At 46.4% G+C, this 26,227-nt stretch overlaps 1 protein-coding gene across 1 annotated transcript in view; it reads right to left on the reverse strand.

Moving 5' to 3' along the window:
• Positions 1 to 16,127: 16,127 nt before the first annotated feature.
• Positions 16,128 to 26,227, reverse strand: part of LOC140736325 (UDP-N-acetylglucosamine transporter TMEM241 homolog) — a 168,830-nt gene continuing 158,730 nt past the window's right edge. The window contains exon 15 of the mRNA XM_073062331.1: positions 16,128 to 17,141. Within this exon, the coding sequence (XP_072918432.1) occupies positions 17,069 to 17,141 (73 nt within the window). The 3' untranslated portion in view covers positions 16,128 to 17,068. The remainder of the gene's footprint in view (positions 17,142 to 26,227) is intronic.

Genomic DNA, 26,227 nt, shown 5'->3' on the forward strand with positions numbered 1-26,227 from the left:
ACGGCTAATGAGCCCCGTCTGCCATAAGCAACTGGTCTAAAGGCACCGGTAACCTGCCTTTGTCCCTTCTCATGTCAGTAGGAATGCTTCTGCCTGGCTTAGAAGCTAAGCTACACGTGAAGGCCAGGAGTTGGACTTGGTTGTCAGAGGTTACTTGAGACGCATGGTATTGGGAGCATTTAATAGCTAGTGACACCTTGTCCCCATTACCACCACTAGCTATAACAACCTTCAAATATGAAGTTTAGAAACATAGAAAACCTACAGCAGAGTACAGGCCCTTCAGCCCATAATGCTGTGCCGAAAATGTACTTCCTTTAGAATTTACCTAGGGTTACTCATAGGCCTCTATTTTTCTAAGATCCATGTACCTATCTTTAAAGATCCTATCATATCAGCCTCCACCACAGTTGCTGGCAGCCAATACCATGCACTCACCACTCTTTGTGTAAAAAACTTACCCCTGACATCTCATCTGTATCTACTACCAAGCACCTTAAAACAGTGCCCTCTCGTGCTAGCCATTTCAGCCCTGGGAAAACGCCTCTGACTATCCACTCTCATCCTCCACCACTCCAAGGAGAAAAGGCCGAGTTCACTCAACCTATTTTCATACGGCATGCCCCCCAATCCAGGCAACATCCTTGTAAATCTCCTCTGCACCCTTTCTATAGTTTCCACATCCTTCCTGTAGTGAGGTGACCAGAAGTGAGCACAGTTCTCTAAGTGGGGTCTGACCAGGGTCCTATATAGCTGTAACATTACCTCTCCACTCTTAATATCCCATGGTTGATGAAGGCCAATGCACCATATGCCTTCTTAACAACAGAGTCAACCTGTGCAGCAGCTTTGAGTGTCTTATGGACTTGGACCCCAAGATCCCTCTGATCCTCCACACTGTCAAGAGTCTTACCATTAATACTATGTTTTGCCATCATATTTGACCTACCAAAATGAACCACCTCACACTTACCTGGGTTGAATTCCATCTGCCACTTCTCAGCCCAGTTTTGCATCCTATCAAAGTGTAATGATAACAGAGTTGTCGTGGTGCGAGATTTTAATTTCCCAAATATTGATTGGCATCCCCCTAGAACAAGGGGTTTAGATGGGGTGGAGTTTGTTAGGAGTGTTCAAGAAGGTTTCTTAACACAATATGTAGAAAAGCCTACAAGAGGCGAGGCTGTATTTGATCATTTTTTAAAATCGAAGCAAGCGGCGAAGAGGGAAGAAGTAAAGGCATCTCGGAGAGAAGCTGTGTTTTTTAACTGATCGAGGAAAGGAGGCTAGACTGCGCAGGCGCGTGACGTAGCGCGCAAAATGTTAAAAAAAAATACCATCATATACAGCGGCCATCGTCGGAGTGGACTGAGGCAGAGTGGGACGGCTTTGGCTCAACAGGCTTCGGCGAGAACACGCTAAGGCGAGGTTTGAACGGGGCACAACTGTGCAAGCACGTGAAAGTCAGCCTGAGACCAGCGGGAGAATTTTAAAAGTGAGCAGAGGCTGAGGACGAGCTTCACTCCAAGTGAAGCAAGGTCGGGTAAGCTCCTTTAATTTATCTAATTAGCTTAGGAGTAGGTAATAGAGGCAGCAGTTAAGGCAGTTTAGTGCTCCGTTTGCAGTATGTGGGAAGTCAGGGCAAGCACAGCTGTCCCTGATGACTACACCTGCAAAAGGAGCATCCAGCTGCAGCTCCTGACAAACCCTGTTAGGGAGCTGGAGCTGGAGCTGGATGAACTTCGGATCATTCGGGAGGTAGAGGCAGAAATAAACAGGAGTTACAGGGAAAACATGAGGAAATCTGCAGATGCTGGAAATTCAAACAACAACACACACAAAATGCTGGTGGAGCACAGCAGGCCAGGCAGCATCTATAGGAGAAGCACTGTCAACGTTTCGGGCCGAGACCCTTCGTCAGGACTAACCGAAAGGAAAGATTGTAAGAGATTTGAAAGTAGTGGGGGGAGGGGGAAAATGTGAAATGATAGGAGAAGACCGGAGGGGGTGGGATGAAGCTAAGAGCTGGAAAGTTGATTGGCGAAAGTGATACAGGGCTGGAGAAGGGAAAGGATCATGGGACAGGAGGCCTCGGGAGAAAGAAAGGAGGGGGGGAGAAAGCACCAGAGGGAGATGGAGAACAGGCAAACAACTAAATATGTCACAGGGATGGGGTAAGAAGGAGAGGAGGGGCATTAACGGAAGTTAGAGAAATCAATGTTCATGCCATCAGGTTGGAGGCTACCCAGGCGGTATATAAGTTGTTGTTCCTCCAACCTGAGTATGGCTTCATCTTGACAGTAGAGGAGGCCATGGATAGACATATCAAAATGGGAATGGGACGTGGAATTAAAATGTGTGGCTACTGGGAGATCCTGCTTTTTCTGGCGGACAGAGCATAGGTGTTCAGCGAAACGGTCTCCCAGTCTGTGTCGGGTCTCACCAATATATAAAAGGCCACACCGAGAGCACCGGACGCAGTATACCACACCAGCCAATTCACAGGTGAAGGACTCAAGGTGAATACCTCACCTGGAAGGACTGTGTGGGGCCCTGAATGGTGGTGAGGGAGGAAGTGTAAGGGCAGGTGTAGCACTTGTTCCGTTTACAAGGATAAGTGCCAGGAGGGAGATCGGTGGGAAGGGATGGGGGGGACGAGTGGACAAAGGAGTCGCGTAGAAAGGAGGGGGAGAGGGAAAAATGTGCTTGGTAGTGGGATCCTGTTGGAGGTGGCGGAAGTTATGGAGAATTATACGATGGACCTGGAGGCTGGTGGGGTGGTAGGTGAGGACAAGGGGAACCCTATCCCGAGTGGGGTGGCGGGTGGATGGGGTGAGGGCAGATGTGCGGGAAATGGGAGAGATGCGTTTGAGAGCAGAGTTGATGGTGGACGAAGGGAAGCCCCTTTGTTTAAAAAAGGAAGACATCTCCTTCATCCTGGAATGAAAAGCCTCATCCTGAGAGCAGATGCGGCAGAGACGGAGGAATTATGAGAAGGGGATAGCATTTTTGCAAGAGACAGGGTGGGAAGAGGAATAGTCCAGGTAGCTATGTGAGTCTGTAGGTTTATAATAGATATCAGTAGATAAGCCGTCTCCAGAGATGGAGACAGAAAGATTAAGAAAGGGGAGGGAGGTGTCGGAAATGGACCAGGTAAATTTGAGGGCAGGGTGAAAGTTGGAGGCAAAGTTAATGACGTCGACGAGCTCAGCATGCGTGCAGGAGGCAGCACCAATGTAGTTGTCGATGTAGCGAAGGAAAAGAGGGGGTGGGATACCCGTATAGACTTGGAACATGGACTGTTCCACAAAGCCAACAAAAAGGCAGGCATAACTGGGACCCATATGGGTGCCCATGGCTACACCCTTGGTTTGGAGGAAGTGGGAGGAGCCAAAGGAGAAATTATTGAGAGTAAGAACTAATTCCGCTAGACGGAGGAGAGTGGTGGTAGAGGGGAATTGGTTAGGTCTGGAATCCAAAAAAAAGCGAAGAGCTTCGAGACCTTCCTGGTGGGGGATGGAGGTATAGAGGGACTGGACGTCCATGGTGAAAATAAGACAGTGGGGGCCAGGGAACTTAAAATCATTGAAAAAAATTCAAAGCATGAGAAGTGTCACGAACATAGGTGGGAAGAGATTGAACAAGGGGGGATAAGTCAGTGTCAAGGTATGTAGAAATGAGTTCGGTGGGGCAGGAGCAAGCTGAGACAATAGGTCTACTTGGACAGGCAGGTTTGTGGATCTTGGGTAGGAGGGAGAAACGGGAAGTGTGGGGTGTGGGGTGTGGGAACTATGAGGTTGGTGGCAGTGGATAGGAGATCTCCAGAGCTGATAAGGTTGGTGATGGAAGAGGAGACAATGGCCTGGTGCTCCTTAGTGGGGTCATGATCAAGGGGTAAATAAGAGGAGGTATCAGCGAGTTGTCGCTGTGCCTCGGCCAGGTAGAGATCAGTACGCCAAACAACAGCTCCCCCCTTATCAGCAGGTTTTATAGTGAGGTTGGGATTGGTGCGGAGGGAGCGGAGAGCAGAACGTTGGGAAGGAGTGAGGTTGGAATTGGAACAGGGTGTGATGAAGTCAAGACGGTTGATGTCCCATCGGCAATTAGCAATAAAGAGATCCAGAGCAGGCAGAAGACCAGAGCGGTGTGTCCATGAAGAGGAGGAGGGTTGAAGATGGGAGAAGGGGTCATCGGTGGGGGTAGGAGAGTCCTTGTCAAAGAAGTAAGCTTGGAGACGGAGACGGCGGAAGAAGAGTTCAGCATCATGGCGTACGTGGAACTCACTGAGGTGTGGGCGAAGGGGGACAAAGCTGAGGCCCTTACTGAGGACAGAGCGCTCTGCCTCAGAGAGTTGAAGGTCGGAGGGAATGGTAAAGACCCGGCACGGATGAGAGATGGGATCAGAGGGGGGAGGGAGGCTGGTAGTGTCATTGGAGAGGGAAGGGTTGGGGTGAGAGGAAGATGGAGCCTCTGAGGGCCCAGGAGCTGACGATGGGATCTGAGGGAGAGGGGATTGCATAGTGGTGGTGGGGGAAGGGGAGACGGGAGTCACAATCGCAGCTTGTGAAGACCCGGCCTGAAGTCGCAGTCGGTGGCTGCGCATTCGCTTTGAAGCTGTCCGTGGTCGTTGGAACATGTGGTGATGGCGCTGGAGTCCGGAGTTTCAATATGCCCCGGGTTGCTGGGGCAGCCGAGATCGACAGTTGGGGCCGGAGTCGCGATACGAAGACCATGCTCTGGGCTCTGCAGATGGAAGATCTTGCGATCCTTGCAGGACGTGATAAAGTCAAAGAAACGGCGATTGCACGCATGGAACCGACGGAGGATGAAATAACGGACAGGTCCATTGCAAACTGAGAAAAGGGTGTCCCGGAGGAGTTACGGGGAGATAGTCACCCCTAAGAGTCAGGAGACAGGTGGCTGGGTGACTGTCAGGAGAGGGAAGGGGAATAGACAGGAAGAGCAGAGAACCCCTGTGGCCGTTCCCATCAATAATAAGTATATCATTTTGGATGCTGTTGGTGGGGACGGCCTACCAGGACAAGTTGCAGTGGTTGCGTCTCTGGCACCGAGACTGGACCCTCAGCTCAAAAGGGAAGGAGGGAAAAGAGGAGAGCAGTAGTGGTAGGGGATTCGATAGGGGGACAGATAGGAGGTTCTGTGGAAGAGATCGAGAATCCCGGATGGTCTGTTGCCTCCCTGGTGCCAGGGTCCGCGATATCTCGGATCGAGTTTTCAGTATTCTCAAGAGGGAGGGTGAGCAGCCGGATGTCGTGGTCCATGTAGGGACTAATGATGTGGGTAGGAAGAAGGAGGAGGTCCTGAAAGGTGAGTTTGGGGAGCTAGGTGCCAAGTTAAAGGACAGGACCTCCAGGATAGCAATCTCAAGATTGCTTCCAGTGCCACGTGCAGGTGGGTTTAGAAATAGTAAGATAGTGCAGATCAACACGTGGGAAGACATGGTGCAGGAGTGAGGGCTTCAGATTTATAGATAATTGAGCAGTTTTCCAGGGAAGGTGGGACCTGTTCCGGTGGGACGGTTTACATCTGAACTGGAGGGGGACAAATATTCTTGCAGGTAGGTTTGCTGGAGATACAAGGAGAGAGGAACCAGAGTGTAGGAACAGATGTATGGGAAAATGAAGAAAAAGAAGACAGTAAAGTTGTTTGCAACATTAGAGATAAACAGTGAGGAAGAGGTGGAGAATTTCTTAAATGCATTTATTTTAATGCTAGGAGCATTGTAAGAAAGGTGGATGAGCTTAGAGCATGGATTGATACCTGGAAATATGATGTTGTAGCTATTAGTGAAACATGGTTGCAGGAGGGGTGTGATTGGCAACTAAATATTCCTGGATTTTGTTGCTTCAGGTGTGATAGAATCGGAGGGACAAGAGGGGGAGGTGTTGCATTGCTTGTCAGAGAAAATATTACAGCGATGCTCTGGCAGGATAGATTAGAGGGCTTGACTAGGGAGAATATTTGGATGGAATTGAGGAATGGGAAAGGTATAGTAACACTTATAGGGGTGTATTATAGACCACCTAATGGGGAGCGAGAATTGGAGGAGCAAATTTGTAGGGAGATAGCAGATATTTGTAGTAAACACAGGGTTGTGATTGTGGCAGATTTTAATTTTCTACACATAGACTGGGAAGCCCATAGTGTGAAAGGGCTGAATGGTTTGGAGTTTGTAAAATGTATGCAGGATAGTTTTTTGCAGCAATACATAGAGGTACCAACTAGAGAAGGGGCAGTGTTGGATTTAATATTAGGGAATGAAATAGGACAGGTGATGGAGGTATGTGTTGGGGAGCACTTCGGGTCCAGTGATCACAATGCCATTAGTTTCAATATAATTATGGAGAAGGATAGGACTGGACCCAGGGTTGAGAATTTTGATTGGAGAAAGGCTAACTTTGAGGAGATGCGAAAGGATTTAGAAGGAGTGGATTGGGACAATTTGTTTTATGGGAAGGATGCAATAGAGAAATGGAGGTCATTTAAAGGTGAAATTTTGAGGGTACAGAATCTTTATGTTCCTGTTAGGTTGAAAGGAAAGGTTAAAAGTTTGAGAGAGTCATGGTTTTAAAGGGATATTGGAAACTTGGTTCGGAAAAAGAGAGAGATCTACAATAAATATAGGCAGCATGGAGTAAATGAGGTGCTCGAGGAATATAAAGAATGTAAAAAGAATCTTAAGAAAGAAATTAGAAAAGCTAAAAGAAGATACGAGTTTGCTTTGGCAAGTAAGGTGAAAATAAATCCAAAGGGTTTCTACAGTTATATTAACAGCAAAAAGATAGTGAGGGATAAAATTGGTCCCTTAGAGAATCAGAGTGGACAGCTATGTATGGAGCCAAAAGAGATGGGGGAGATTTTGAACAATTTCTTTTCTTCGGTATTCACTAAGGAGAAGGATATTGAATTGTGTAAGGTAAGAGAAACAAGTAGGGAAGTAATGGAAACTATGATGATTAAAGAGGAGGAAGTGCTGGCACTTTTAAGGAATATAAAAATGGATGAATCTCCGGGGTCCTGACAGGATATTCCCTAGGACCTTGAGGGAAGTTAGTGTAGAACTAGCCGAGGCTTTTTCTTAGAACTGGAATGGCTAGCATGAGAGGGCACAATTTTAAGGTACTTGGAAGTAGCTACAGAGGAGATGTCAGGGGTAAGTTTTTACGCAGAGAGTGGTGAGTGCATGGAATGAGCCGCTGGCGACGGTGGTGGAGGGTCTTTTAAGAGACTCCTGGATAGGTATATAGAGCTCAGAAAAAGACCTATGGGTAACCCTAGATAATTTCTAAGTTAAGGACATGTTCTGCACAGCTTTGTGTGCCAAAGGGCCTGTATTATGCTGTAGGTTTTCTATGCTTCTAAACAGTTCTGTGCTCCTCATTGGTGACTGGGGGAAAGTGGGAAAAGAAATGTTAGAGGCATGTTTTCTGCACAGAGAGTGGTGGCTGTACCGAACACCTTGCTAGTGGTGATGTTAGAGGCAGATACATTAGGGACATTTAAGAGACTTGTAGATAGGCACATGGATGATAGGAAGATGGTGGACTATGTAGGAGAGAAGGGTTAGATTGATCTTAGCAAAGGTTAAAAGGTCAGCACAACATTGCGGGCTGAAGGGCCTTAATGGTCTGTTAGTACAAAATGCCGATGCATTTATAAACACTCACATTACAACATGCTTTGCCTTTTGCTGTCTGCTGTAAAGCTGACATGGTTATTTACTGTTCCATTGTGATGAAAATTAAATTAGATGTCACATGTTCACTTAAAAATCATTTAATATTCATGAGAAAGAAATGCACCATTACTTGACAAATGTTGGTTTATATTTTATAGGATGAATTAGAAATTAAAAACAACATGATTCATGAAAGGCAGCTGTGGCATGGATTGTTTGCTGGAGCGTCTCACTCAGTGGGGTGAACTCCAGGGGGCGGGAAAATCGAATAAACATCATGTCGATATTTAAATCCTGGGAAAATTCCACTATCTTTTTAAATCATCTTTATGGGGTTATACTCCAGTGTTCATGACATTCCACTCAAAGGCATTCTTGCAAGACAGGGGCTCCAGAGGTGAGCAGTGCATTTCCTGCCTCAGCTGTGAGCTGACTGTAGTAATCTATCTCAGCATGAGAAAATTACACCACTACTGGTTCAGAGGCAGAGAAATACATAGTACTGAAGTATATATTTACCCTTGCCCTTTCCTCTTCTTCAATTCCACACTCTGCCCTCTTACCTCCTCCTCTCCCCTGCCTATCACCTCCCTGATGTCCTTCTGCCTTCCCTTTCACTTACGGTCCGCTCTCGATGTCTTGTCTTGCAGCCGATGTCTTGGTACATATTGGTATCAATGACATAAGAAGGAAAAGCAAAGAAGTCCTGAAAAAAGAATTTAGAGAGCTAGATAGAAAGCTGAGAAGCAGGACCTCCCGGGTAGTAATTTCTGGATTGCTGCCTGTGCCACACGCCAGTGAGGGAAGAAACAGGATGATTTGCAAGATTAGTACATGGCTGAGAAGCCAGCATAGGGGGCAGAGCTTCAGGATTTTGGATCATTGGGATTTCTTCTGGGGGAGGTATGAATTGTTCAGAGGCGAAGGGTTGCACCTGAAACTGAGAGGGACAATTTTTCTTGTGGGCAGGTTTGTTAGAGCTGTTGGTGAGGGTTTAAACTAATTTGGCAGGGATGTGGGACGTGGTGTGGAAGGACTCAGTATAGGACAGATGGAAAAAAAAACAAAGATAACATGCAGACAGACTGTCCGGAAGGGCAGACAAATGATAGGACAAAATTAGAAAAACATAGAAACCCTACAACACAATACAGGCCCTTTGGCCCACAAAGTTGTGTCGAACATGTCCCTACCTTAGAAATTACTAGGGTTACCCATAGCTCTCTATTTTTCTAAGCTCCATGTCCCAATTGCAGCCAGCAGGGTGAGTATCAGTCTATTAGGGATACAAAATCAGAAAGGGTAGCAAATATAACACTCAGTGTGTTATATCTCGATGCATGGAGTATAAGAAATCAGGTGGATGATCTTGTTGCACTATGACAGATTTTCAGGCCATCACTGAATCAAGGCTGAAGGATGGTCACAGTTGGGAGCTGAATGTCCTAGTTACACATTGGAGGGATAGGCAGGTGGGGGTGGCGTGGTTCTGCTGCTAAAGAATAGCATCAAATCAGTACACATGCATGACATAGGATCGGAGATAAGAAACTACAAGGGCCGGTAAGTTGATGGAGAAGATCCTGAGAGGCAGGATTTATGAACATTTGGAGAGGTATAATATGATTAGGAATAGTCAGCATGGCTTTGTCAAAGGCAGGTCATGCCTTAAGAGCTTGATTGAATTTTTTGAGGATGTGACTAAACAGATGATGGTAGAGTTGTAGATGTAGTGTATATGGATTTCAGCAAGGCCTTTAATAAGGTGTTACGAAAACCCCGTAACCAGGTAACTTACCAGCAAAGATAGATGGATCAGCTGAGTCGGATGCTACTATTTTCAAACGTTTTATTCAATAAGGGCACAAACGTATGGTTAATACAAAACATTCAAATCGTCAAAACTCAATCTAAAACACCGGTGTAACCATAATCAATCAGAAATAAGCTCTTTCGTTGTCTAGGGTATATAATACTGAGTCCAATTGGAAATATAAAGAGTCACTCTGAAGTCTGCAGGCTTTTCCCTTTTTGGTTTCACGTGTTGGAGAGAGAGAGAGATAAAACGGAAAAACTTGCCGTTTACATCCGTGGAATCAGGGGAGCGATCTTCCCCGTTGTTAGTTAAAAGCGATCTTCCGTTGGTTCCAGCCACAAACCCCGCATTCGGAATTTAACGCACGTGGCTTATTTCAAAATGGCTTCCCGTTCCCACGGGAAGTGGTATCGTGCTTCTTGGTGTCTCCTTGGTGCGTCTGAGGGTCGTCCTCTTTCAGACCCTTCTTTATACTGCCTCACGGGATCTCAGGTGTCAATCAGGTTGCAGGTGATGCAATCTCTCTCTCAACCAGCCCACTTTGCCCGAGGGCTTTACAATGTCCCTGCGAGTTGGCACGTCTGCAGTTCCCAGGTGTCTCCTGAGAACAATGCCACAGTCACCAGCTTTTGTCCCAGTGGAATGTCTTTCCATTTCCTGTGTCCATTCAGCCTGTCTCTCTCTCTCTCTCTCGGGTCATTGACCCCCCTTTCAATAGGGCTCTTGCAATTCTCACAAAGGAGGGGGCTGGTATCATAACACCTCCCCTCTTAAAAAGGTTTTTACCAGCGGTTAAAACCCAGAGTGGTACAGTCTTACAGAAATTTTGAATCTAATACAATACAGCTTTTCTTTTCACTACAGAGTAATACAGTTATACATTCAAGTCAGCATCTAAACAGTTAACAAGTACAGTGCCCCTTTAGTTACTATCTTAACATCTTAATATCTTAAAGTCTTGTAGCATCAGACTTCAATTCAATAACCACCTATTCATTTATTGTTTTCAGCAACAAAACTGCGGAGGTGTGATCTTAGCTTAGGTGCATCTACAAAAGTTTATGCGAATACTAATCGTTTCGGTCGGTTTACTTCGCCGGCAGGTCTCCAAAGGTCTGTCTTTATTATTCACAGGCTTTGGCGCAACCCGTAAAACCTGCTTTGCTGTTTAAAAAAAATGGCATCCTCATTAACCGTCACCTCTTTTCTGGTGAGTCCCCCCGTTGGGACTTTGAGTAATTTGGCGTGGTGAACTCCCGCCCGCCTCGTTCATCGGGGCTATTTTTTCAACACCATGCCCCAAACTGTCAAGACACTTCAGGCTATTTGTTTTTAATTCCAACTCCTCTTTCAGGTAGCATTTCGAATGCAACCTCTTCACACCCCACCCTGGCGTAACAATAGAGTGGGGGGCCCCGCTATTTCCCGACTCACTCTGTGAGCGATCTGCCAGGTTTAAAATTTCTTCCTTCGACTTGGGAACTACAGACTTTCCGTTTCCTTCAGTAACAATCCTCATTCCCCCCTTAAATTCGGCATTAACCTTGGCCCCACTCTCGAATACAAACACCGTGGAACTCACACTTCCCACGGTTACCAAGGTTAACCCTTTTCCTACTGAACCAACCCTATCTGATCCACGAAGACGGCCGCCCCGTCCCCCTGAATCAAACACCTCAGACTTCCCCTGAGCTCTGTTACCAGGTTCAGCACCACGTGCGCCCCCATCTTGGACACACTCAAACGGGACATTGGCCCCTTCCAGGCTTTCAATACCCGTACCTTTTTCAAATTCTAACGTCCCCCGATCCTTCCAGCTACTCTCTAGGCAGCCCCCCGTTGGGGAAGGCGCAACCCTGCGAGCTGAAACAACCTCCTCGGCCATTTCAGCTGACTTCTCCACAGCAAGGATACCCTTCCTCTCTAAGACTGCCCTCATTTCACTCTCGGGACAATCGAGAACACCTTTAGAACTCTGAACTTCTTCAAACAATTCTGCCAAACCAGACAGATTAACCATGTCCAACTCTGGACATTTTAACAACTTTATCCGTTTCTCAACTTTAGTTCCTACCTCTAGGACCTTTCTCTTCACTAAGGGCAGGGCTATTTCCTCTCCCTTACCCCCTTTTACTTCACTGCTTTCTGTTTTACCACCCTCGGAACCCTCATGGTACAGGGTCGGTAAAAACATCTTGGCCAGATCACCGCTGGCTTCATTTAAACTGTCCTCTTTCTCAGCCGCTTTTTCCGACAGGCTGCGAGTGACCGCGCATGCGCGATAGCTTTGGGACTCTAGGGGCGGGGCCACCGCACTCGCCCGTCTGCGGGTCGGCATCATGGCTGCCCAAATCCTCCCTCCTGCTAACACACTTTGTAACAACGCGACCCACTGCTCTTGTGGCCACTTCTGGTTCACTGCCACCGTTTCAAAAAACAAGAAATAACTATCAGCATCCGTCTCTTCGAACGGAGGTACTACTCTCAGCTCCCGACTAACATTAAACCGCTCTCTCCTTAGCTCCTCCCTCTCTCTTTCTCTCCCCGCTGCCGCTCTCTCGGCTGCTGCTAACTCTCTGATCCGAATTTCATGCTGTCTTTGCCTCTCCGCTTGATTCTGCTCGTTTTCCATCTCTAACCCCTTCGCCAAATTTAACAAGTCTGCTTTGGCGCTCACCTCTAGCGCCGCCACAGTCGCGTTTTTCATAAATTCACACACGTCCATCTTTGCTGGTTTTTCTGTCTGGCTACCTGCGTACCAGATCCAAATTATTTTTTTTTGACTTACAATCCCGATTGACTGACCTCCCCCTTTTTGGTGTCAAATCCCGAGACGAGAACCCCACTTGTTACGAAAACCCCGTAACCAGGTAACTTACCAGCAAAGATAGATGGAGCTGCTGAGTCTGTTGGAGAGAGAGAGAGATAAAACGGAAAAACTTGCCGTTTACATCCGTGGAATCAGGGGAGCGATCTTCCCCGTTGTTAGTTAAAAGCGATCTTCCGTTGGTTCCAGCCACAAACCCCGCATTCGGAATTTAACGCACGTGGCTTATTTCAAAATGGCTTCCCGTTCCCACGGGAAGTGGTATCGTGCTTCTTGGTGTCTCCTTGGTGCGTCTGAGGGTCGTCCTCTTTCAGACCCTTCTTTATACTGCCTCACGGGATCTCAGGTGTCAATCAGGTTGCAGGTGATGCAATCTCTCTCTCAACCAGCCCACTTTGCCCGAGGGCTTTACAATGTCCCTGCGAGTTGGCACGTCTGCAGTTCCCAGGTGTCTCCTGAGAACAATGCCACAGTCACCAGCTTTTGTCCCAGTGGAATGTCTTTCCATTTCCTGTGTCCATTCAGCCTGTCTCTCTCTCTCTCTCTCGGGTCATTGACCCCCCTTTCAATAGGGCTCTTGCAATTCTCACAAAGGAGGGGGCTGGTATCATAACAAAGGTACCCCATGCAAGGCTTATTGAGAAAGTAAGGAGGCATGGGATCCAATGGGACATTGCTTTCTGGACACAGAACTGGTTTGCCCACAGAAGGCAAAGAGTGGTTGTAGACAGGTCATATTCTGCATGGAAGTCGGTGACAAGTGGAGTGCCTCAGGGATCTGTTCTGGGACCCCTACTCTTCGTTATTTTTATAAATGACCTGGATGAGGAAGTGGAGGGATGGGTTAGTAAATTTGCTGATGACACAACGGTTGGGGGTGTTTGTGGATATTGTGGAGGGCTGTCAGAGGTTATAGTGGGACATTGATAGGATGCAAAACTGGGCTGAGAAGTGGCAGATGGAGTTCAACCCAGATAAGTGTGAGGTGGTTCATTTTGGTAGGTCAAATATGATGGCAGAATATAGTATTAATGGTAAGACTCTTGGCAGTGTGGAGGATCAGAGGGATCTTGGGGTCCGAGTCCATACGATGCTCAAAGCTGCAGCGCAGATTGACTCTGTAGTTAAGAAAGTATATGATGCATTGGCCTTCATCACTCGTGGGATTGAGTTTAAGAGGTGAGAGGTAATGTTGCAGCTATATAGGACTCTGGTCAGACCCCACTTGGAGTTCTGGTTGCCTCACTACAGGAAGGATGTGGAAACCATAGAAAGGGTGCAGAGGAGATTTACAAGGATGTTGCCTGGATTGGGGAGCATGCCTTATGAGAATAGGTTGAGCGAACTCGGCCTTTTCTCCTTGGAGTGACAGAGGATGAGAGGTGACCTGTTAGAGGTGTACAAGGTGATGAGAGGCATCGATCGTGCGGATAGTCAAAGGCTTTTTCCCAGGGCTGAGATGGCTAGCATGAGAGGGCACAGTTTTAAGCTGCTTGGAAGTAGGTACAGAGGAGATGTCAGGTAAGTTTTTTTACGCAGAGAGTGGTGAGTGCATGGAATGGGCTGCTGGCGATGGTGGTGGAGGTGAATACGATAGGGTCTTTTAAGAGACTCCTGGAAAGGTACATGGAGTATGTCATAGGGTGGGTGTTGGGAATGGACCCAAATGCAAGACACAGACCCTGAAGTACTAGGGAAAGTGGGACCTGGTGTGTCAAAAAGCAAGGGAAGTGGGGGAGAAACAACGCCGGACAAGACTAGGATACAGGGCCTGGGCTAGGACTAGACTAGGAAAGAGGGACCTGGATGAGGAACTAGGAACAGGGAACTAGGAACCAGGACACGGACTGGAACCTTCTCGGAGCCTTGGACACGGACTGGACTTGACTCGGAGCTCGAGACTTGGACACGGAACTACAAAACAACCACCGTCTGCCTACTGAGCCTTAGACTTGAGCACAGGAACACTGAACACAGAGCCGGGACCCTCCTTGGGAACAGGACGTAGGGCCAGGACTCATACATGGAACACAGAGCCGGGACCCCTCCTTGGGGACAGGACGTAGGACCGGGACTCATACACGAACACTAAACACAGGGACACAAAGAGACAGTTCCAAGCTCAACGATAGATGGTTCCTTTTGTTGGCGTGGCGAGGCTCCAGTCTCACTCCAGCAGCTAAACTTGACGGTGATACAGGCGAGGTTGCAGGCAAGGCTTCATGTGTGGGTTGCTGAAAGAAGGGGAAGGGAAGGGAACAGTCCAGCCTCAGAGTAACAGCAAAGACGGCCTGTCTTACCCAATGGAGGCAAGGACAGGGAGGGACTGATCCATCCATAGGGTAACGGCAAAGGCAGCCTGACTTACCCCAGAGAGGCGAGGACAGGATACTGACAAGATGAACCAGCACCTACACTCGAACCCAGGGCCACTAATGTTCCCGACCCCAAGATGAGAATCAGGTGCCTATGATTAAGCCCAAATGAAACAAAGGACAGCCTGAAGACCTGGAGTCTGGAGTCCACGGACCGGACCGTGAACCAGAATATGGAGTTCACGGACCAGACCATGACAAAATATTGACAATCAATATAAAAGGTAGCGGTCCCAATACTGGCCCGAGGAACACCACTAGTCATTGGCAGCCAACAAGAAATGGCCCCTTTTATTCCCACTTACTGCCTTCTGCCTCTCAGACATTCCTCTATTCATGCCAGTCTCTTTCCTTATCAAACATCTTCTGAAAATCCAAGTAGATGACATCCACTGCCTCTCATTTGTCCACCCTGCTTGTTACTTCCTCAAAGAACTCTTAACAGATCTGTCAGGCAGGATTTCCTTTACAGAAACTATGCTGACTTTGACTTATTTTATCATTAGTCTTCAAGTACCTCAAAACCTCATCCTTAACAATAGACTCCCAACACTTTCCCTACCACTGAGGTTAGGCTAACTGATCTATAATTTCCTTTCTTTTGCCTTCCTCCCTTCTTAAAGGGTGGAGTGACCACTGCAATCTTCCAGTCCTCTGGAACCATTCCAGAATCAAATGATTCTTGAAAGATCATGACCAATGCCTCTGTTATCCCTTCCACAACCTCTCTCAGGACTCTGGGATGTAGTCTATCTGGTCCAGGTGACTTATCCACTTTAATACCTTTGAGTTTGCCTCACACTTTTTCCTTTGTAATAGCAATGGCACTCACTCCTACTCCCTGACACTCAAGAGCCTCTGGCACACTGCTAGTGTCTTCCACAGTGAAGACAGATGCAAAGTACCCATTAAGTTCATCTGCCATTTCTTGGTCCTCCAGTACTACCTCAGCAGCATAATTTTCCAGTGGTCCAATATCAACTCTCACCTCGTTTTTACTCCTTATATAACTGAAATAACTAGTATACCCAGGATAGTACAAATAGGACAGTACAGACAGAAGAGTACAGATAATCGAGTAGATTATAGACAGGACAGAATAGACAGGGGAGTACAGACAGGATAGTACAGACAGGGGAGTAGACAGGACAGTAATGTCAGGGGAGAATGGATAGGGGGGGTGCTGCAGGAGAGGACAGACAGGACGGTAAAGACATGGTAGTTTTCACAGGCGAGTACATATTCACACGCAGAGAAGGTACACTGTGCTTCTATCTTCTTCTCAGGCTGCCACACAGCAACGTAAAAAGTTCTGCTGTTCAAGTTTTGAGGGAATCACTGGTGGTGAACTTCTGTCGTTTGGTAATATCCATGAATGGGAAGTAGAAAATACTCTTGCACAGAAGCACATCATTTCCTTCCCTTTAATACCATTGGTTAGTTCAAAGACTCATTTATTATCAAAGTATACAACTCTGAAATTCTTCAATTCTCCCGGTAACCATGAAACCAAGAAAGAAAAGAAAGGCAGCACGATCAGCAACCTCCAAATCCCACCTCCCTGCCAAAAAAACAAACAGAAACAGAACAGGTACATTATCCCCCAAATCCCTCCTCCTGTACAAAAGCCAAGCAAAACAGATTGGGCACATCAAGCTCCAAATCCTCCTCTGCGCTGGAAAAATAAACTGAGAAAATCGGGGGAAAACACAGAATATAAAAGCTATAAGACTGAAAAAAAGAGTCTATAGTTCAAGTCTACATCCATAACACAGAAATAATCTGGGCAACATCTTCCGAGTGCATCGGTAGGCTCTCCTCTCCAGTACAGAACAACCAATCAAAAGGCAAGCAGCCGGCACTTACCCTCTGCACTCGCTTCGATGCTACAGCCTCCCTTGTCACTTTAACTGGTGAACAATGGAAGCTTTAATGAGCAAAATGAAGCCGGATATCGGCTTACGCCCTGTCCTGCAGCCCGCCTGCTATGAAGTTCACACGTTGCCTCTGCCTCCCAGAATCCTGTCAGAGACTGCAGAGCACTGGAACATCCAAACTATCTCCAATCTTCTGCATTCACCTTGATGTTTCAATCACCCTCATCGCTTTAATGGGTGAACAATGGAAGCTAAAATCTGTGAAATGGGGGTCAAACATCGTGGTAGAGAGAGATCTACTTTAGGCAAATATGTATCTATGTAAGGCATAGATCTGTGTAAAGCAACAATGGGAAGCAGAAAATACTCTTGCACAGGACATCATTTCCTTTTCCTTTAAAACCGACGATCAGTCAGAGTGTTTGTGAGAGAGAGAGAGAGAGATCGATGTAGGCAAATATTCTGGGTCTGTCCTCATCCTTTCACTTCTGGTCCATTCAGCGAGGCATAAATAAGTATGGCTTCTCCGAGTACTCCCAATACGAGACTGGCGAGAAAACAAATAAATAACCATCCAAACTCAATCAGTTGAAGATAAATACATGAGGAAAGATATTCAACATGCAGACTAAAACACAGCAAATAAGGAGATGTGGTAGAAGCAATGGAAAGAGATTCACACTCACTGGCCTCTGTATTAGTTACCTCCTATATCTAACAAAATGGGTGTATAGAGTCATAGTGAGGTACAGCAGAGAAACAGGCCCTTTGGCCCATTTAGTTCATGCTGAAACTATCTCCCTGCCTACTCCCATTGACCTGCACTGGGACCATCGCCGTCCATACCCCTCCCATCCATGTACCCATCCAAGCTTCTCTTAAATGTTGAAAATGAGCTCGCGTGCACTACTTGTGCTGGCAGCTCATTCCACACTCTCATGACCCTCTGAGCGAAGAAGTTTCCCCTCATGATCCCCTTAAACTTTTACCTTTCACCCTTAACCCATAACATCTGGTTGTTGTCCCACCCAAACTCAGTGGAAAAAGCCTGCTTGCATTAATCCTATCTATACCCCTTATAATTTTGTATAGGTATATCTCTATCAAATCTCCTCTCAATCTTCTACGACCCTATGCAGTCCGACCCTATTCAATATTTCCTTTTAACTCAGGTCCTTCAGACCCGGCAATATACTTGAAAATTTTCTCTGTACTCTTTCAACCTTGTTTACATCTTTCCTGTAGGTAGGTGACCAAAACTGCACACAATACTCCAAATTAGGCCTCACCAGCATCTTATACAACTTCAACATTACATGCAATCTCCTGTACTCAATAAAGTGATTTATGAAAGCCAACATGCCAAAGGTTTTTTGTATGACACTATCTACATGTTAAGCCACTTTCAACGAATTATCCTAGATCCCTTTGTTCTACCACACTTCACAGTGTTCTACCGTTCACTGTGTAAGATTTAACCTATTTGGTCCTGCTGAAGTGGAACACTTCGTACTTGTCTGGCCCTGGGGATTTATCCACCCTGATGTGCCTCAGGCTCAGGACAGTAAACACTTCCCTGTAATCCGTACAGGGTCCATGAAGTTGATGTCACTTTGCCTCACTCTGTGTCCGTCTTCTGAGTAAATACAGATGCATAAATTGTATTCAAGATTGCCCACATCTGATTTGGCTCCACACGTAAATTACCATTCTGGTCTTCCAGAGGACCAATTTTGTTTCCTGCAATCCTTTTGTTCTTAACATATCTGCAGAATTCCTAAGGGTTCTTCTTTACCCTGCTTACTACATAAACAAGAGAAAACTTGCAGATGCTGGAATTCTAAGCAACACACAAAATACTGGAGGAACTCAGCAGGTGAAGTGGCATCTATGGAAATGAATAAATAGTCGATTTTTTGGGCTGAGACCCTTCAGCAGGAGAGAAGGAAAAATGATGAGTAGAGTTAAAAGGTGGGGGGAGGGGGAGGGAGAAACACAAGGTGATAGGTGAAACTGGGAGGGGGGTGGTGGAATTGAAGTAAAAGAGCTGGTAAGTTTATTGGTGAAAGAGACACAGGGCTGGAGAAGGGAGAATCTAACAGGAGAGGTCTGAAGGCCATGGAATAAAGAAAAGGGGGGGAGGAGCACCAGAGGGAGGCGATGGACAGGCAAAGAGATAGAGGGAAAGAGGGAAAAGGGGATGGGGAATGGTGAAGGAGGAGGTGGAGGAATTACTGGAAGTTCAAGAAATCGACGTTCATGCCATCGGGTTGAAGGATACCCAAATGGAATATAATCTGTTGTTCCTGCAACCTGAGTGTGGCCTCATCATGACAGCAGAGGAGGCCATGTATAGACATGTTGGGATGGGAATGGGAAGTAGAATTAAGATGTGTGGCCACTGGGAGATCCTACTTTTCCTGGCGGATGGAGAGTGGTTACTCGGTGAAGCTGTCTCCCAATCACTGATATACAGGAGGCCACGCCAGGAGCACTGGACACGGTATATAATCCAAACAGATTCACAGGTGAAGTTTCAGCTCACTTGGAAGGACCATTTGGGGCCCTGAATGGTAGTGAGGGAGGTGGTATAGGGGCAGGTGTAGCACTTGTTCTGCTTGCAAGGATAAGTGAAAGGAGAGAGGTTAGTGGGAAGGGATGAATGGATAAGGGAGCGATCCCTGTGGAAAGCAGGAAGTGGCACCATGCTTAACCTTTTGATTTGCTGACTTTTTCCGAGGTCTTACCAACATCTGTCTCCACAAACTGTTCTGAGTGTTCATGGTCTTCTGCTGCTATAGCCCATCCACTCTGTTCAGAGATGCTCTTCTACACACTACTGTTGTAATAAGTGGTTATTTGAGTTACTGTCGCCTTCCTGTCAGCTTGAAATAGTCTGACCACTCTTCTCTGAGCTCTCTCATTAACAGAACCGTCACTCATTAGATGTTATTCTCTGCAAACTTTAGAGACTGTTCTACGTGAAAAACCCAGAAGATCAATAGTTTCTGAGATACTCAAACCACCCGGACTGACAGGAACAATCATCCTGCAGACAAAATCAATTACATTACATTTCTTCTCCATTTCTTCTCTATGGTTGGTCTGAACAACTGAACCTGATGACCATGTCTGGTTGCCTTTATGCACTGAGTTGCTGCCACATGATTACCTGATCAGGTATTTGCATGAATGAGCAGGTGTACAGGTAAACCTAACCTGTATTTATGAGGCAATCAGTGACTTAGCCAGTCTGCAGGTACACTACACATTGCACAACTTTGGGTATATCAGAATAGAGGGGCATCTTTTTAGAATGCTGACATGGAGAAATTCTTTCTCCAGAGTGTCGTGAATCTGTGCAATTCATTGCCACAAACAGCTGAGCTGAGGAGGTCGAATCCATAAGACATAGGAGCAGAATTAGGCCATTCAGCCCATTGTCTACTCCCACATTCCATCATGACTGATGCCGGATCTCACTCACCATACACCTGTTTTCTTTCCATATCCTTTGATGCCCTGACCAAAGAAAAAACTGATAACTTCCGACTTAAATATACCCGTGGACTTGGCCTTCACCGCAGTCTGCAGCAGTGTATTACACAGGTTCACTACTCACTGGCTAAAAAGATTCCTCCTTACCACCGTTCTAAAAGTTATCCCTCAATTTTGCGCCTGTGACTTCTAGTTCTTGATAACCCACCATAGGAAATATCCTCTCCACGTCCACCCTGCCTAGTCCTTTCAACATTCGATAACTTTCAGTAAGGATCCTTCCCCACCCCTCCCCCGAGTATTCTTCTAAATTCCAGTGAGTCCAGGCCCAAAGTTGCCAAGTGCTCCTCATATGTTAACCCCTTCATTACCAGAATCATCCTCATGAACCTCCTCTGGACTCTCTCCAATGACAACACATCCTTTCTGAGATATGGGGCCCAAAAACTGTTGACAATACTCCAAGTGTGGACTGACTAGTATCTTATAAAGGCTCAGCACTATCTCCTTACTTTTATATTCTATTCCCCTTGAAATAAATGCCAACATTGCATTTGCCTTCTTTACAATAAATTCAACCTGTAAGTTAACCTTCTGGGAGTCTTGCATGATGAATCCTAACTCCCTCTACACCTCTGATGTTTGAACCTTCTCCCCATTTAGATAATAGTCTGCACTATTGTCCCACAAATGGCTACATTATCATAATTCCAGGTGTTGATCCACGGCCTGAACTTCTCTTGCCTTTCCTATGACACTATTTGCATTGAAATATATGCAGCTCAGGACATGAGTCACACAATGCTCAACCCTTTGATTCCTGACTTTGTCTGAGGTCTTATCAATCAATACTTGTCTCCACAGGCTCTCCACTATCTGTTGTGGCCCTCTCTGTTTTCCATCCCCCTAAACTCTAGTTTAAATCCCTCCACCACATCGTGCATCACTGGCAAACCTTCCCGCTCTGTTATTAGTCCCTTTCCAGTTCAGGTGCAAAGTGTCTCTTCTGTACAGTTCCAACCTTCCCTGGAAGAGAGCCCAATAACCCAGAAATCTGACACGCTTCCCCCTACACCAACTTCTTAGTGACATGTAATACCGTATGATCTTCTGGCCTCACTGGCATGTGTCACAGGTAGTAATCCCAAGATCACAACCCTGGAAGTCCTGCCCTTTAACTTAGCAACCCAAGCATAAAGGGTGGGTAATGTAGCAGGATCCTCTTTTGAGTCAGTATGGGTGGAAGTCAGGAACAGGAAGGGAGCAGTTACTCTACCGGGAGTATTCTATAGGCCCCCTGGTAGCAGCAGAGATACCGAGGAGCAAATTGGGAGGCAGATTTTGGAAAGGTGCAAAAATAACAGGGTTGTTATAATGGGTGACTTTAACTTCCCGAATACTGATCAGCACTTGATTAGTTCCAGTGGTTTAGATGGGGCAGAGTTTGTTAAGTGTGTCCAGGATGGATTACTGTCACAGTATGTTGACAGGCCGACTAGGGGGAATGCCATACTAGATCTAGTATTAAGTAACGAACCAGGTCAGGTCACAGATCTCTCGATGGGTGAGCAACTGGGGGACGGTGACCACCGCTCCCTGGCCTTTAACATTATCATGGAAAAGGATAGAATCTGAGAGGACGAAAATTTTTAATTGCGGAAGAGTAAATTATGAGGCTATAAGGCTAGAACATGCGGGTGTGAATTGGGATGATGTTTTTGCAGGGAAATGTACTATGGACATGTGGTCGATGTTTAAGGATCTCTTGCAGGATGTTAGGGATGAATTTTTCCCAGTGAAGAAGATAAAGAATGGTAGGGTGAAGGAACCATGGGTGACAAGTGAAGTGGAAAATCTAGTCAGGTGAAAGAAGGCAGCATACATGAGGTTTAGGAAGCAGGGATCAGATGGGTCTATTGAGGAATATAGGGTAGCAAGAAAGGAGCTTAAGAAGGGGCTGTGAAGAGCAAGAAGGGGACATGAGAAGGCCTTGGTGAGTAGGGTAAAGCAAAACCCCAAGGCAGTCTTCAATTATGTGAAAAACAAAAGGTTGACTGGAGTGAAGGTAGGACTGATTAGAGATAAAGGTGGGAAGATGTGCCTGGAGGCTGTGGAAGTGAGGTCCTCAATGAATACTTCTCTTCGGTATTCACCAATGAGAGGGAACTTGATGACGGTGAGGACAATATGAGTGAGGTTGATATTCTGGAGCATGTTGATATTAAGGCACAAGAGGTGTTGGAGTTGTTAAATACATTAGGACGGATAAGTCCCCAGGGCCTGACGGAATATTCCCCAGGCTGCTCCACGAGGTGAGGGAAGAGATTGCTGAGCCTCTGGCTAGGATCTTTATGTCCTCGTTATCCACGGGAATGGTACCGGAGGATTGGAAGGAGGCGAATGTTGTCCCCTTGTTTAAGGGGACAAGGGGTAACTATCCCTTGTTAGGGATAGTCCGAGTAATTATAAACTAGTGAGCCTTACGTCTGTGGTGGGAAAGCTGTTGGAAAAGATTCTTAGAGATAGGATTTATGGGCATTTAGAGAATCATAGTCTGATCAGGGACAGTCAGCATGGCTTTGTGAAGGGTAGATCTTATCTAACAAGCTTGTTAGAGTTCTTTCAGATGGTGACCAGGTATATAGATGAGGGTAATGCAGTGGATGTGATCTACATGGATTTTGTAAGGCATTTGACAAGGTTCCACATGGTAGGCTTATTCAGAAAGTCAGAAGGCATGGGATCCAGGGAAGTTTGGCCGGGTGGATTCAGAATTGGCTTGCCTGCAGAAAGCAGAGGGTTGTGGTGGAGGGAGTACATTCAGATTGGAGAGTTGTGACTAGTGGTGTCCCACAAGGATCAGTTCTGGGACCCCTACTTCTTGTGATTTTTATTAACGACCTGGAAATGGGGGTAGAAGGGTGGGTTGGCAAGTTTGCAGACAATACGAAAGTTGGTGGTGCTGTGGATAGTGTAGACGATTGTCGAAGATTGTAGAGAAACACTGATAGGATGCAGAAGTGGGCTGAGAAGTGGCAGATGGAGTTGAACCCGGAGAAGTGCGAGGTGGTACACTTCGGAAGGACGAACTCCAAGGCAGAGTACAAAGTAAATGGCAGGATACTTGGTAGTGTGGAGGAGCAGAGGGATCTGGGGGTACATGTCTACAGATCCCTGAAAGTTGCCTCACAGGTAGATACGGTAGTTAAGAAAGCTTATGGGGTGTTAACTTTCATAAGTCGAGGGATAGAGTTTAAGAGACGCCAGGTAATGATGCAGCTCTATAAAACTCTGGTTAGGCCACACTTGGAGTACTGTGTCTAGTTCTGGTCACCTCAGTATAGGAAGGATGTGGAAGCATTGGAAAGGGTACAGAGGAGATTGACCAGGATGCTGCCTGGTTTAGAGAATATGCATTATGATCAGAGATTAAGGGAGCTAGGGCTTTACTCTTTGGAGAGAAAGAGGATGAGAGGAGACATGATAGAGGTGTACAAGGTATTAAGAGGAATAGACAGAGTGGACAGCCAGTGCCTCTTCCCTAGGGCACCACTACTCAATACAAGAGGACATGGCTTTAAGGTAAGGGGAGGGAAGTTCAAGGAGGATATTAAAGGAAGGTTTTTAATACTCAGAGAGTGGTTGGTGCGTGGAATACACTGCCTTAGTCTGTGGTGGAGGCAGATACACTAGTAAAATTTAAGAAACTACTAGACAGGTATATGGATGAATTTAAGGTGGAGGGGATATATGGGAGGCAGGGTTTAAGGGTCAACACAACATTGTGGGCCAAAGGGCCTGTACTGTGCTGTACTATTCTATGTTCTAACTCCCTGATCTCCCTTTGCAGAACCTCACCACTGACCCTACCCACGCCAATGGTATCTACATGGACCACGACCTTTGGCTGTTCAGTTAGTAATGTCAAGTACTCGATCAGAGATGTCCCAGATCCTGGAACTCAGAGGCAACATATCATCCAGGAATCAGATTCTTGACCACTTAACATCTGTTCTGCTTCCCAGCTAACAGCTCACCACAGCTTGCCTCTTCCCCTCCCCCCCTTCCCTTCTGAGTCACAGAGAAGGAACGGTCTACTGTGACCTTCCTTCCTCTGCTTGGTCATGACTCCCAAAGGAAGGAAAGCAAAAGAGAAGAAATAATAGGCCAGCTAGCCAAACCTCAGTGGTTGGGGAAGTGTTGAAGTCTATTATTAAGGATGTTCCAGGAAGACCAATAACTTGGAGACCAATAATAAAATAAGCCACAGAAACATAGAAAACTTACAGTACAATAAAGTCCCTTTGGGCATAAAGCTGTGCCGAACATGTCTTTATCTTAGAAATTATCTAGGGTTACCCATAGCCCTCTATTTTTCAAAGCTCCATGTACCTGTCCAGGAGTTTCTAAAAAGATCCCTCTCCACCACTGTCACCGGCAGCCCATTCCACACACTCACCACTCTCTGTGTGAAAAACTTACCCCTGACATCTCCTCTGTACCTACTTCTAAGCGCCTTAAAACTGTGCCCTCTTGTGTTAGCCATTTCAGCCCTGAGAAAAAACCTCTGATGATCCACACGATCAATGCCTCTCATCATCTTCTACACCTCTTAGAATACTCAAGGTGCCTTATAAAACCTCAGTGTCACATCTCTGCTCTATCAGGTCACCTTTCATCCTCCGTTGCTCCAAGGATAAAAGGCTGAGTTCACTCAACCTATTCTCACAAGGCATGCTCCCCAATCCAGACAACGTCCTTCTAAATCTCTTCTGCACCCTTTTTATGGCTTCCACATCCTTCATGTAGTGAGGGGACCAGAACTGAGCACAGAACTCCAAGCGGGGTCTGACCAGGGTCCTATATAGCTGCAACATTACCTCTCTGCTCCTAAACTCAGTCCCATGAATGATGAAGGCCAATACACCATATGACTTCTTAACCACAGAGTCAACGTGTGCAGCAGCTTTGAGTGTCCTATGGACTCAGACCCCAAGATCCTTCTGATCCTCCATACTGCCAAGTGTCTTACCATTAATACTATATTCTCCCATCATATTTGACCTACCAAAATGAACCACCTCACACTGAAGCAACATACGCAAAATGCTGGTGGAATGCTGCAAGCCAGGCAGCATCTACAGGAAGAAGTACAGTCGACATTTTGCGCCGAGCCCCTTTGTCAGGATTAACTTCGTCCAGTTAGTCCCGATGATGGGTCTCGGCCCGAAATGTCGACTGTACTTCTTCCTATAGATGCTTCCTGGCTTGCTGTGTTCCACCATCATTTTGTGTGTGTTCTTGAATTTCCAGCATCTGCAGATTTCCTCGTGTTTGCACCTCACATTTATCTGGGTTGAACTCCATCTGCCACTACTTAGCCAAGTTTTGCATCCTATCAATGTCAGCCGTAACCTCTGACAGCCCTCCACACTATCCACAACACCCCCAACCTTTGTGTCATCAGCAAATGTATTAACCCATCCCCCACTTCTTCCTCCAGGTCATTTATAAAAGTCACGAAGAGCTGGGGTCCCAGAACAGATCCCTGAGGCACACCGCTGGTGACTGACCTCCATGCAGACAGTGACCCATATACAACCACTCTTTGCCTTCTATGGGCAAGCCAGTTCTGGATCCACAAAGCAATGTCCCCTTTGATCCCATACCTCCTTACTTTCTCAATAAGCCTTGCATGGTGTACCTTGTCAAATGCCTTGCTGAAATCCATATGCACTACATCTACAGCTCTTCCTTCATCAATGTGTTTAGTCACATCCTCAAAAAATTCAATCAGGTTCATAAGGAACAATCTGCCTTTCACACAGGCATGCCGACTATTCCTAATCATATTATGCCTCTCCAAATGTTCATAAATCCTGCTTCTCATGATCTTCTCCATCAACTTACCAACCACTGAAGTACGACTCACTGGTCCGTAAATTCCTTGGCTATCTCTACTCCCTTTCTTGAATAAGGGAACAACATCCGTAACCCTCCAATCCTCTGGAACCTCTCCCATCCTCATTGATTATGCAAAGATCATCCCCAGAGGCTCAGCAAACTCCTCCCTCACCCCCCACAGTAGCCTGGGGTACATCTCATCCGGTCCCGGCGACTTATCCAACTTGATGC

Source organism: Hemitrygon akajei, chromosome 1 (assembly GCF_048418815.1).
Source record: "Hemitrygon akajei chromosome 1, sHemAka1.3, whole genome shotgun sequence".
In the NCBI taxonomy this organism is placed as follows: Eukaryota; Metazoa; Chordata; class Chondrichthyes; order Myliobatiformes; family Dasyatidae; genus Hemitrygon; species Hemitrygon akajei.